The 14,584-nt window shown below is 35.7% G+C and overlaps 1 protein-coding gene across 5 annotated transcripts in view; it reads left to right on the top strand.

The window, feature by feature from the left end:
• Positions 1-14,584, top strand: part of MLF1 (myeloid leukemia factor 1) — a 42,098-nt gene that overhangs the window by 25,559 nt on the left and 1,955 nt on the right. For 3 of the 5 annotated variants that reach the window (XR_006207344.1, XM_042955951.1, XM_042955953.1), the window contains exons 2-6: positions 1,430-1,577; positions 9,350-9,433; positions 10,752-10,880; positions 12,586-12,745; positions 14,308-14,446. Coding sequence is in view for 4 of the 5 variants with exons in the window: in XM_042955951.1 (XP_042811885.1) it covers positions 1,430-1,577; positions 9,350-9,433; positions 10,752-10,880; positions 12,586-12,745; positions 14,308-14,446 (660 nt within the window). In the remaining variant the exon portion in view is untranslated. The remainder of the gene's footprint in view (positions 1-1,429; positions 1,578-9,349; positions 9,434-10,751; positions 10,881-12,585; positions 12,746-14,307; positions 14,447-14,584) is intronic. The other 2 variants (XM_042955952.1, XM_042955954.1) reach the window with 2 other exon arrangements.

The following is a 14,584-nucleotide window of genomic DNA, read 5'->3' as shown; positions in this document are numbered from 1 at the left end:
CTTAGTCCCTCGATCTTTGTGGCAAGAGATTCTCTGCTGTCCTGTATACTGTTTTCAAGCCCTGCGATTAATTTTATGACTATTATTCTAAATTCACTTTCTGTTATATTATTTAAATCCTTTTTGATCAGTTCGTTAGCTGTTGTTATTTCCTGGAGATTCTTCTGAGGGGAATTCTTCCGTTTGGTCATTTTGGAGAGTCCCTGGCGTGGTGAGGACCTGCAGTGCACTTCCCCTGTGCTGTGGTGTATAACTGGAGTTAGTGGGCGGGGCCGCAGTCCGACCCGATGTCTGCCCCCAGCCCACTGCTGGGGCCACAGTCAGACTGGTGTGTGCCTTCTCTTCCCCTCTCCTAGGGGCGGGATTCACTGTGGGGTGGCGTGTCCCGTCTGGGCTACTTGCACACTGCCAGGCTTGTGTTGCTGGGGATCTGGCGTATTAGCTGGGGTGGGTAGGCAAGGTGCACGGGGGCTGGAGGGGCAGGCTTAGCTCGCTTCTCCTTAGGTGATCCACTTCAGGAGGAGCCCTGTGGCAGCGGGAGGGAGTCAGATCCGCTGCCGGAGGTTTGGCTCCGCAGAAGCACAGAGTTGGGTGTTTGCGCGGAGCGAGCAAGTTCCCTGGCAGGAACTGGTTCCCTTTGGGATTTTGGCTGGGGGATGGGCGGGGGAGATGGCGCTGGCGCCTTTGTTCCCCGCCACGCTGAGCTCTGCCGTCCGGGGGCTCAGCAGCTCTCCCTCCCTTTGTCCTCCAGCCTTCCCGCTTTCCGAGCAGAGCTGTTAACTTATGACCTCCCAGACGCTAAGTCGCGCTTGCTGTCGGAACACAGTCTGTCCGGCCCCTCCGCTTTTGCCAGCCAGACTCGGGGGCTCTGCTTGGCCGGCGAGCCGCCCCTCCGCCCCGGCTCCCTCCCGCCAGTCCGTGGAGCGCGCACCGCCTCGCCGCCCTTCCTACCCTCTTCCGTGGGCCTCTAGTCTGCGCTTGACTCCAGAGACTCCCTTCTGCTAATCCTCTGGCGGTTTTCTGGGTTCTTTAGGCAGGTGTAGGTGGAATCTAAGTGATCGGCAGGACGCGCTGTGAGCCCCGCGTCCTCCTACGCCGCCATCTTCCCTTTTCTCCTTTTTGCCATTTTTCTTATTGCTGGCTTAAGCTACCCAAGATGTGTCAGTTTGTGTTTGTCATTTTTATACAATAAAGGATAAATAAAGGTGTATTTATACATAGATGAATTATAGTAGATAGCAAATGGAACAGTTTCTGTATTTATGAGTTAGTGGGTCTTAGCGAGATAATTCTACTTGCCTAAACTCTTCTTTTGTCTCTTCAACAAGAATATTAGACCAAAATAATTCTTTGTAGTATTTAGCTGCCTACGTATTAATTATTTAAATTCCAACACTTACTCTTGAATGATTATATGTATTTTCAACAGCGATTCTTTTATTGCACACCGAGAAAGTATGCGACAGATGATGAGAAGTTTTTCTGAACCTTTTGGAAGAGATTTGCTCAGCATCTCTGATGGCAGAGGAAGAGCTCATAATCACATGAGACATGATGATGGTGAAAATTCTTTGACTGTAAGTTCTTTATTTTAAACTTAGCGAGAAAGTCCTATGGGAATTTGAGGAAAATTATTACAGAAGAATATATCTATGATGTTAAGCTATTAATAATGTTTGTGTTATAGAGATAATTGTTATATATAAAAGGGGGAACCTGTTGGAAAGCTAAATTTTTTAACAATGAATTAACTCTATAGAATTCCACTGTGCTACCAAAACTTTAAGACCATAGGGTTATATATTATAAGCCAAACTTAAAGCAATATGTGCATATAGTTGTCATCTTAGAATTTCCTCCCATGTCTTAAGTTAGAAAAGGTGTGGGGACTATCCTTCCTAACCTATGCAACACTTTTTTTTCCCACTTTAAAAAAGCAGCAAAAGCTATGGTGTAATACTTTATAGGACCAGGAAAAAACAGACTTCTGCATGGCTTCCTTGGACCTTCAAAACTTAGATTAACTTTTAACTGTATCTAAAAATCTTGCGTAACTGCAGTATATTTTCATAAGTCTTACCTGAGAGCAAAGCTAGGAGGTTACAAACGTACTGAACTAAAAAATCTAGGATGTTTACATACCTTAACTACTTTCTTCCCTGTTAATTTCGTTTCTCTTGCTTTTTCCTTTAGAATGGCAGTTCTAGAATAAAAGTCCACAGCAGTTTGTTTTTGTTTTCTATTAATTAAGTTTTGCTATTACATAAGTCTTTCATACTTAGATATAAACATATCATATGTGTCACAACCTGGGGGAAAAAAGTGAGCCATATCTCACCAGTATAAATTATAAATATATAGTAAAGAATAAGTTTTGGCTAAAAGAGAGGCTGAATATTTCAAGGGGTTTGAAGGATAAAATTACATTTGCCATTTTTTTTTTTAATTTTTTAAGTTTATTTATTTATTTTGAGAGAGACAGAGACAGTGTGAACAGGGGAGGGGCAGAGAGAAGGAGAGTGAGAATTCCAAGCAGGCTCTGCACCATCAGCACAGAGCCCAGTGCAGGCTCGAACCCACGAAACCATGAGATACCATGACCTAAGCTGAAACCAAGAGTGACCTTAACTGACCGAGCCACCCAGATACTCCTACATTTACCATTTAAATGAAAATTTCACATTCTTTTTCATCTTATTCCAATATATATTACTTTTATTCCAATTTGTTTTTTTTCATTTAGTGAATATATATATGTATATATATATTTTAAAAATATATAAATAATATACATTTAAAATATATAAATATATTTTAAATATATAAATAATATATACATGTAACATACATTTTAAATATATATATATACTTTACTTTTAGGGTTATCAGTTTCTATGAAAGTCTAAAATTAAGATCAAAGGAAAAATTATCAAGGAGTGCAGAGAAAATCAATTAACACATTCTGAAATTTTATCTTTCATATGAGCATTGAAATATTTTGTATATCTGCTATAACCATAGCAAGACAAGAATAGGGCTGTATATAGTACTTTGTATGTATGTGCATAAATGAGCTATTTGTAGCTTTTATAGAAGAAGGAAGAAGTGGCAATTTTATTCCCAGTGGAGAATGACATTATATCCTATCAACTATCTTAGAATGCTAATACCAATCCACTTTTTGTTGTTCAAACTGTATAGAAATCCTTTGCTAGCCAAGAGTACTGAGTATTTTCCTAGGGAAGTAATAATTTTTAAAATATTACAATTTATAAGTTGTAATATAATTATAAATTATAAAATTGGTTACAGCAGATTTTTCCAAGGAACATTTAGCCTCTCTTTTAGCCAAGACTCATTTTTTTGTGTGTGTGCCTTTATAACTTATATTGGTGAGGATTGGCTCTCCTTATATCCTGTAGGGTGTATATATTTGACACGTGTATGTCTAAGTGTGAAAGACTAAATGTAATAGCAAAAATAAATTAATTAAAGCAAAACCAAACAAACAGTAGCAACAAAAGACCTCTCTGTCAGCTTGAACTTTTCTAAGTCAGTGTTTTATAACTATATGTGAAGGTAGGAACAAATAAAAATTGACTGCAGAAGATGGAAAAGACTGCTACTATCTGAAAAGAGCACAGCCAAGAAAACAGTAGGCTTTTTGAGCATGCTAGCTATCCTAGTCCATTTGAACTTTCATCAAAATTCATATTAAGCTTCTCTCTCTTCTCATGAAATTATAAATTTTTTTGATTAAGCAGTGAGCCATTAGCTGTTGCTTTTAAGCATGGTAGATGAAAATCTACATTTCAGCTAGACATCTTGATATTTTTTTTTAATTTTTGGCCCATTTCTTGACATTTGTCATCTCTATCAGCCATTTTATGAAGAAAGCAGAGACTCCTACAAAAGTAGGTGAAGCTAACTATGCTGTTTTCTTGTTTATATTATTAGCATTTTCTTCAGTTCGTGATAATTTTATGGGGATTTTTTATTTTTTTTTAAGTTTATTTTTGAGAGAGCGAGCACATGAGCAAATGGGGGAGGGGCAAAGAGAGAGAGAGAGAGAGAATCCCAGGCGAGCTCCGCACTGTCAGCATGGAGTCCTATGCTGGGCTCGAACTCAGGAACCTTGAGATCATGACCTGAGCTGAAACCAAGAGTCGGACACTTAACCAACTGAGCCACCCAGGTGCTCCTATGGGGATATTTTTAAGCCAGTTGTCCATTTTGGGAGGATTAGTTTTGTTTAAAACTAGATAATTTAATCTGTAAATATATTTAATTAAGCAATTTATAATTCAAGGTATGACATGTGACCATCAGACATTTAGATTGAGTGATGGCACCAGAGTCAATCTAAAATGTTTTTCTTTTAGGGGCGCCTGGGTGGCTCAGTCGGTTGAGAATCTGACTTCAGCTCAGGTCATGATCTCATGGTTTGTGGGTCTGAGCCCTGCATAGGGCTACTGTGCTGACAGCTCAGACCCTGGAGCCTGCTAAGGATTCTGTGTCTCCCTCTCTCTCTTTCCTTCCTCTGCTCTCACTCTGTCTCTGTCTCTCAAAAATGAATAAACATAAAAAAAATTTAATATTTTTCTTTGAAATGAAAAGAAATAGAGAAATTTTATTTGTGCATTCAGTGCACTTTGGAGATTACTCTTCTAAATATATAGTATACATATATATCATCCGATATAATTTATTATACAATTTAACATAAGTACACATTTTCTCTATTTTTCACCATAACTTACATAGGGAGAAAATTATCACTGAATGATGGTAAAACCTTACATATACCATTTACCCAAAAATTCAAATTTTACTTTCAATATTTGAAACCTCCAAGTAATGAAAATTTTTAATTTTTATATTTATCTGCCTAAATTTTATTTTTAATTATCTGTACATACTAAGGAATACAATTTGTGAACTATTAATTTTGATAATTCCATTTATTATACTTAACATTTTTTTATCAAAGACCCTATATATTTTTAAATCTGTGTTTGTGATCCTTTCTGAAGTCTATATTTTTTATTCTATATATTAGTTCTTGGGAGATTCTCATTAATTTTTTTGCCCAATGTCTCTACTTATCTTTTGAAATGTTATTAATGTAGGTAATTGCTTATTTTTAATCAGTTATAGGTAGGTTAACTCATCTTTTTTTTTTTAATATTTATTTATTTTTCAGAGAGAGAGAGAGACAGAGTGCGAGCCAGGGAGGGGCAGAAAGAGAGGGAGACACAGAATCTGAAGCAGGTTCCAGGCTCTGAGCTGTCAGCACAGAGCCTGACACAGGGCTCAAACCCATGAACTGTGAGATCATGACCTGAGCTGAAGTCGGACGCTTAACCGACTGAACCACCCAGGCGCCCCAACTCATCTTTTAAAAATATGGAATAGTTGAGCAAAGGAAAGATGATACTTTAATCATTATACCTTTGGTGTGAATTTGCATTTCCTTTGAGAAATGTTTGTCTTAATCTATAACAAAGACTTTCTTTCAACGGTTTTTGGTAAATAGTATATAGCAGTCATATTTAAGAGTGGTATATGGTGTTGAATAACAATAATAAGCAGGTAATTTTTAAAATCTATGTTGAGGATTTTTTATTAAATGGTTTAAAAATTTTATCAGCTCAGAACTATGTGATTATGTAGTATATTTCTTTCTTTTTCAGGGATTATCATTATACATATCATAACCAAAATTAATTGGATTTTTTTCCTAGGTAATGAATTCTCTTACGCCTTTTGGCAGTTTTGGTGGTATGGTTCGTATCATGAGACACAAACCATTTTAGCAATATTTTCTGACAAGTACTTTTCATTAACTCAAGCAAAGTGAATTGGCATGCAGTTTCACTTAATTTCAAAATGGCTTTTTAGAATTTGTACTGAAACCTGTTTCATGTGTTGATCTTAGAGTGTTCAGGCATGTTTTTTTCTGAATTAAGTCATATCAACATAAATAAAATCAGTCTTCAAAGAGAAAAAATGCATTTTAATAGATGAATATTCATTTGATTTACAAAAGGGATCCCCATAGTTGTGTTTGAGAGTTTGGACACTTCCATATGCTGTGGTGACTTTCCAAAAGATAAAAAAGTACCAAACTGTAGCTAGAAGAGCACATTTGCAGAAGCTCAGATTGGCTGCTTTTTCTAGCACTCTGTTGTTAACTTACTCATGCTGCTTTTCCTTTCCCATGTCCAAGTATGGCTACTCTGCAACCAGCTTTCCTCCTGCTATTTCTTTGTTTTCTGTGATGCTAGTTTCTAACATACTTAAAGGCAGTCTAAGGAGTAGCAGAGAATAGCATGACCTTAGAACATTTCCTTTGGACGCATCTATGCTCTTATGCAAAAGTTTGTTTATTTTCTTTTTTAGACTTTAGCCCTTTGTCTCCTTAAAGTTTGGCATACAATATTTGTCCTTCCTCACCAGAGTTATTAGTGGGACAAACAACAAATTAACTCTGTGCTATAACTGCTCACTTATCAGTAAAATGATCAAGAAGTTCAGTGTGCTATGGAAGCACAGATAGAAAAAAGCCTGGTACCTAGACCTTTTGTGGTGTTGGGGTGGAAGTTAATCAGAGATTTCCAGAACCTTAAGGATTATTAGGAGTTAGCCAGGAAAAGCAGGGAGAGGGGGAGAACAAGGGTGTTCAACACAGAAGAAAACACATGTGCAAAGACCTGTTAGCTAGGAAGCTCAAAGATGTTTAGGATCACTTGGCCCTGGAGCATGAGTTGGAGAGTAGATACAGATAAAGATATGGAGGTAATCAGGGACTTCTTTTTGTGCTGGTAAGAACTGGGGATATTATCTGAAGAATAAGGAAGCAGTTGATGAATTTTCACCAAAATGGCAATAGAGTCAGGTTCTCATTTTTGAAAGATTATTGTGCCTATAGGGGAAAGAAAGACTAGAAGGGACCACAGTGGAGACAGAGAGGCCAGGAAGCTGTTAAAGTGTTCTGGGAAATATTACTAATGGCTTCTACTTGGGTAATGGCCGTGGTGATAAAGAGAAATAATCTCGTTTGAAAGAGAGTTAAAGAGGTGAATGGTTAGAACTTGGGGATTTCTTGGTTGAAGGAACAGTAAAGAGAGAAAAGGAAAATATTATGCCCATTTTTTGACATGAGAAATTAGCTAGATGGGAATGCCATTGAGCTAAGGAACAGAGCATTCATACTCATATGAACAGATAAGAGAACAGGGGTGGTCAAAGGATCATTTCTGTTTGGGATATTTTGCATTTGAGGCAATAGTTTATCTGGTTTACAATTTATCTGGTATCAATTGAATATATGAGTTTGAGCTGAGTTAGAGATAGTTTGTTCATTTATTCATCAAATGTTTAGGGAGTCTTCCGGTGTGCTAGGAATTATTTTGAAAGTATTGAGAATATAGTAGTGAATAAAACAGAGAAGATAACCCTACCTTCACAGAAATTATTTCTATAGAAGGAAGACAGGCAATAAATAACAAAATAATTTCAGATAAAGTACTTTGAAGTACACTAAAGGAGATGAAGCAGGGTAATGATATAGTGACAGATGGAAGGTGAAGCAGAGATTACTTTAGACCGGTTGCCTTTCTGAGGAGGTAATACTTGAATCATGAGAGGATATGCTGAGAGCCAGTATAAAAACATTAAGGGCAGAGAGAAGAGCATGTGTTCAAAGTTCCCAAAGGCCTTAGGAGCTCACTGGAATCTTAGCTCTAATTTGTACCCCCCACTTTTTGTCACTCCAAGGTGTTGGGCCACCCCACAGCAAGTACAGATAAACTTTTAAATGGCTGATGTGACAGTGAATTGAGAAAACGGCAGGATGTACCCAAACATCTGATCTTTTCTTCCTTCTCGTCTTCTTACTTGGGCTAGTCCTTCTAACGCTCATGAATTTTGTCTTTTATACAGCCCTGATTTCTCAACCTGGTGTTGAAACAAAATATTCGGAATGTTTCCTGAATTGTGTTGAATCCCTGAAATGCAGATTGCGCATTGTGTACCCAAAGATATATGTATCAGTATCTCACAAATGTGTCTTTGTTCCCTGATGTGATAAGTGCAAGTTCTAAAGAAGAATTTAGTTTTCCTATCTATTTCCCATTGTTACAAGTAATAAAAACCCAATGGAAGGCAGAGATAGAGACAGGCCTTTGATAATTCTTTATTGAGTCCCAGCTTGGCATACAGCAAAAGAATCTCCAGAGGGACTGAAATACTAGCATTAAACTATAGTCCCTTACAGGATTCAGAAGACTCCCGTTTAAGTGGAGAAGTTCCTTGAATCAAACACTTCTGTTTTATAATAGTAAATAATGCATTGGGTGACACACTAAAATGTGTGCTTCATTTTTTAAGTTCTGGTGAGTGTTCTAGTGATAAAAACTAAAATCAGTGACTGATTTTTGTAGAGCAGAGCTTCTCAACCCGACACCATTGACATTTGAAGCCAGATAATTCTTTTTCTAGGGAGTAGGGGACTGTCCTATGCTTTGTAGGATTTTAGCAGTGTCCCTGGCCTTTACTCAGTAGATGACAGTCATACACCTCCTTGGTTGTGACACACAAAAATGAGTATAATTATTGACAAATGTCCCAGAGAGTCAAAGTTAATCTTGGCTGAGAAACCACTAGTCTAGAGCAATTCTTAATTATTCTAAAGAAGTATATGTCATGCTTCAAGGGAATGCCCTACTGAGCCTTCCATGGTAGGTGGCAAATTCCAGGCCTACTAGTAGAGTGAATTAATCTCTATCCCTTGGATCCTCTTATGATGTAAGGACAGCCTGCACCCTCAGGCAGTTTCTGTCACCTGTGTTGTACTAGCGGAAGTGACATTGGTATCTTATACCCAAGTTTTATTTATTTGCATGTTGATGTATTGAGAGGGAGGAAGGAAAAACTTGAAAACTATTATATTCTAGACCTGTCCCAGCCCAGAAACTGCTCGGCATTTAAATATTAACTAAATTGTGTTTTGAGAAAGTTGATGAATGTGTGTTTATCTGTATATGTTCATGTATTTATATATGTGTGTGTATATGTATATATACATGTATGTATGCATGAATTTATAGTGTTGCAACTCCCTAATTATTTATATGTTGGTTGTTTGGGATTCTGTATATATGCTTCCATTTTTTCCTTAACAAATCACTTTTTTGTATAGTCCTTAAATTATCTTTGCCTGGTCGATTACTGCATGAGATCCCACTGCAAAAATCAAGAAAAAAAAATTTCAGCTGTTTTGGGAAGGTTGATTTGCTTCTTTTGTGTTGTACATATAGTTAATAACATACTTCCTAATATCCTGTAGCATACAGATGTCAACCCTTTTCAGGCAATGGACCGAATGATGTTAAATATGCGAAACAGTATGCAGGAATTACAAAGAAACTTTGTAAGTACTAAAAAATTGATGAGAACATTATTTTCAGTTATTGGTACCCATATTATAATGGCTTTCAATTTTTTTTTAAATTTGTTAATGTTTATTTATTTTTGAAAGACAGAGAGACAGAGCATGAGTGGGGGATGGACAGAGAGAGAGGGAGACACAGAATCTGAAGCAGGCCCCAGGCTCCGAGCTGTCAGCACAGAGCCCGACATGGGGCTCGAACTCACGAACCATGAGATCATGACCTAAGCCGAAGTTGGACGCTGAACCGACTGAGCCACCCAGGCGTCCCTCAACTTTTTTTTAATCATGGTCCACAGTGGTTGAAAAATATATCTTACAGTATGACCCAGTACACAATACTTGTGTACTATAAAAATATACCTGAAATAAAAGTTTTGCGAGAAAATGATCGTACTATTTACAGAGTGTGCCAATATTTTCTGTTTTAGTTCATATTTTAAAAATCCTGGTCACAACCTACCAAATTGATTTTACAAACTATGAGTTTGAAAAATATCATTAATTAACTTTCAAAATTAAACAACCTCAAAAACATTTGTTCTGCTGAAGGTCACTATTGTAAATGGACATTTTATATGAATTTAGATTTTTTAATTATTTGTAACTTGTCTACTTAAAAGGATTTGTAGCACCTAGGAAATTTTTAGTGTTTTGTATTGTTTTTTTTAAAAACTGAAAACAGACATTTTAGGAGTGATGTTAAGCACTGGATTAGATCCATGCAATCCAAATAGTTACAAGCTAGTACTAATACTCTTACTTTTCTACTTGTACTATTAACATCAAAAAAAAATAATAACTTCATATTGATGAAGAAGACTCATATTATTTTAGTCATCCAGTTTAGAATCTAAGGATCATTTCAGAATGTCCAAATCTAGGGCATTATTAATGACATTAGTAATCTAGCAATCTGGTACCCACAGGAGGTGTAAAACTTCTTGGTTCTATGGCTAGTTGGTTCACTGTTGGCAAAATTACACACAAGGGTCAACCACTAACTATAATAGCATCATAGGCCTCAGGGCACAGCATTTATATTTAAATCTAAGCTGCAAGTCTGTGATCTCAAAGACTTCGGGATCTATGAGTGAATCACTTGTTATTATTCCTCACAAGAAGAGTGAAAATTGGTACCTACAATGGAAGGAGATTAGGACCTTCCTGGAGGTGCCATTTGGATACACCATAGCCTTAGTAGAATGTCTAGCTAGTATTGTTACTTACCTGAATCCTCTGACATAAGTCTTCATATTTGACTAAACTCTCTGGATTTACATTTTATACTTACCTCTAGGGTCACCTTTCAGTGGATCCAAATGGACATTCATTTAGTTCTTCCTCAATTATGACTTATTCCAAAGTAGGAGATGAACCACCAAAGGTTTTCCAGGCCTCAACTCAAACCCGTAGGGCTCCAGGAGGAGTAAGTATTTTCTGAGCATTCTTGGAGCTTTATAAAATTTGGAATGATACATCACCTATGTCATATTTTAATTATTAAAGCTTGATACAGTTCTTTGGGAGTAGGGATGAGGGGGAGAAGACACATATCACTGTGAAAAACAGTAATGCTAGCTGCCTTTCCTTAGTTTAAGGCAATTTTTTGTCTCCCCATCCCCACCTCAGGTGCCTTTTTCATGTAAATTTCTATTATTGATGTTTGTTATTACCTTTACATCTTGACCAGGTAAGTAGACCTGAAAAAAGTCTTTGTTTTGTGAAATAAATGTCAATTTTTAATTTATATCTGAAGTAAATGAATTTTTTAACTCATAAAATACATCAAGTGTACAGAAAATATATAGAAAATAATATAATAAATATCCATATTCCTTCCACTCAGTTTAGTTAAATCATAAAGTTTTTCTCTATTTGCTTTACGTTGTCTCTTGCTTTGTTTTCTTTTTAAGCAAAAATGTTACAGATGCAGTTTAAGTTTCCATGCACTCATCCCTCCCTGGTTCCTTTTCCCTTTTACTTTCTCCCCCAAAAAGAACCATTTTCCTATATCTGGAACTTTTTCTGATGTATATTTTTACAATTTTATTACTTACGTATGCTTCAAAAACAATATAATGAATTATTTTACGGGTTTCTAAATTTTATATAAATGGGTTCATGCTGCGTGTGTCCTCTGCAACTTGACTTTGCTCAGTAAAATGCTTCTGAGATTTATTCGAGTTGATACGTGCAGCTGTTTATTTATTTTGACTTCTATATATTATCTAAAATATGAATATACCACAGTTTTGAATCTATTTTTCTGTTGATAGATATTTCTAATTTCTCTCTTACTTATCTTTATACATGTCTCCTTGTGTAAAAGGTCTAGGAATGTTATTGTTGGTTTGTAGGAGGTGAGTGCCTTCATCTTTACCTAGAAATTACGAAGTTAGTATCACACAGCGATTGAAAACAGTTGGCTCCCAGAAAGTCTGATAATGAGTTCCCATTTCTACACTTCCTTGTTAGTACTTACAGTAAAAAAAAAATTAGGTTTGCCTATTTAATAGGTGTGAGTAGTTCATTTTTTAGTTCTTACATATGAAGACATACCTTTTAATGATGCTCTTGCCATAGGGCAGACATTTTCATTTTAACTTGCTATAAGTGACATGCATCTTAAATGTAAGCAATTTATTTATAGACATCCTACAGCAAACCATGCTACTATTAATAGTCTTTGGCTATCACTAATATTCTAATGACCCATAGAGTTGATATGTAGGAGCCATGAGATTTCAAGCCCATCAACATGACTACTGAATAATTAGTTGCCTTTATTTGTAGGAATGCTAGCATGTACTCCTAACTATTACATTGTTAAGGACAGTGTTGAAGGCACTAAGTTTTATATAATTAAGTTATTTGTTTTAATATTTGATTACAATTAAAAAAAAAGGTTAGATTATATTGGTTCTATTTGCCCTAGACATTTTAATTTTGAGCAGTCCAGGAAATATCAGAGAACTATTACCACAGTTTCACTGCAACTTAACAGGGGAACTGAGCACCCGGTATTTTTGCAGCTGTAGATTCATGGTCTTACCTCTATAGGTAAAGAGGTCCTGAGAAATTTAGAATTATAAATATTCTATATATATTTAAATAATAACTCACTTTTATAGATAAAGGAAACTAGGAGAGCATTGAGAGATTCTGACAGTGGACTAGAAAAAATGGCTGTTGGTCATCATCTTCACGACAGAGCTCATGTCATTAAAAAGTCAAAGAACAACAAAACTGGAGACGAAGAGGTCAACCAAGAGTTCATCAATATGAATGAAAGTAAGTTGTCACAGAAAGTAGCATTCTTCCTCTTAAAACAGCAGCTGTACTGGTAGAACTTGAATGTTTTCTGTAGAAACATTTCATAAGATGTCCTTTTGAGGTAGGTTATGAATAGTACGTGTATGGACTACCTTATCAAAGTAATAAAATTGTGTATTCATTGTTTCATAGTAGATCTGTTTTTTATAGTGGTTTTGGTAATGTTACTTATTTTTTGTTTTATACTTGGAAATGGAATCTTTTGAATTGTCATTTGGTAAGACTGTCAGTAGGCAAAATGAGTTTTTTAATATTTCTGGGGTATATTAAAAAATTAAGAAAGAAGAAAATTAAAATTATCTATAATCACAAACTCAAATAACCATTATTACTGTTTTACTATATTTCTTCTTAATAGTTTTATGTATATATAAACACATAAACTTTTTTTAATTAGTATTTTATTGTCTAGTTTATATTGTGCTTATTTTAATTCACCATTATAATTGTGAAAGCAATTACCTATGATGTTGTCTTTCAAAAATATTCTAAATGGTTACCTAAAAGTTTTATCTTGAATAGGCCATATTTTATTTAAACCATTCTTTACTGGCAGACACTTGAAGTTTTGTATAGATAAGATTTTAATTCCTTGTACTGTTAGATAGTATATCATGTATATGTCAAATAAGTCTTTACATTTTCTAGATTTTATATTCATTCTTCAATGCATTTAAGTCCTTTCAGTGTCCTAACTCTTGTCATTGTAGTTTTTGGGTTATATTCATCTCTCATTTTCAAAAAGCATTTTCAAAAAGTGTTTTGTCTTAATAAAGGGTTTAAATTACCATTTTAGTAAAAGAAATTCTCTTAAGGTTGGGTTGATAAAATTATTCTTCGGCGATGAGATGGAAGTTACATCTTAACCTTTCTTTAATTTTAACCTTTGTAGTTTTGTCATAGTTAAACATATGAAGAGTACTTCACAATAATTAACATGTTGAGGAAAAATTTAGTGAACGAACACATACATTATAAAGGCCATCTGGAAGAACAGTATTACCATTTAACAGCTGTTATTATCAAAGTCAGGTTACCTACTTCATAACAACATAAATTGACAGTCAAGATGTGCAACCTATCAGGAAACTGACAACAGAAGCTTGTGTGTTAGGTCAAGTTATGTAGGAAAATGGTGAGGTTAATAGGAAGTGCTTGTTATTGAAGGAGTTTCCAAGTACAGAGGAAAAGCATGTTCACCAGGAGATGACTCCCCAAAAAAGACTGTGAATCAGTATGATTTGGTCAAAGGGTCCATTGGGTGGAATAATATGATATCCAGGCAGATGCATGAAAGACCAGATCGTCAATAACCAAATTGTCAATAGGAATAAAAGAGGGACAAACAAAAAAGGAAGTATTACCCTGAGTCAAAGACCTTTATATTTGGAGCACTTACCTGCATCTATCTTGAGGTTAGATGATAGAAGCACAAAGCCAGAATCAAGTATGTGGAAACAAAGCATTTACTGACAGTTGATATCTTAATACTTGCCCCTTTATTTTGATATTTAATGTAGGTGATGCTCACGCTTTTGATGATGAATGGCAGAATGAGATTTTGAAGTACAGACCAGCGGGACAGTGGCGCCATGTGGAAAACCCTAGGATGCGAAGTGTCGGTCATGAGAATTCAGGCTCCCGAGAACTTAAAAGAAGGTAAAAGTTATTTCTAAAATAAATTGTGCTTTTTAAAGAAGAATTAGAAGAAAAGTTATGAAATTTTACCTCTGTATAAGGAAGTTTTGATTAACATCTGTTTATATCAACAGTATATTTTGTGAAGAATATAATAAT

This window comes from Panthera leo, chromosome C2 (genome assembly GCF_018350215.1).
Source record: "Panthera leo isolate Ple1 chromosome C2, P.leo_Ple1_pat1.1, whole genome shotgun sequence".
Taxonomy (NCBI): domain Eukaryota; kingdom Metazoa; phylum Chordata; class Mammalia; order Carnivora; family Felidae; genus Panthera; species Panthera leo.
Note: the sequence above shows the minus strand (reverse complement) of the source record. Positions and strands in the feature narration are given on the sequence as shown.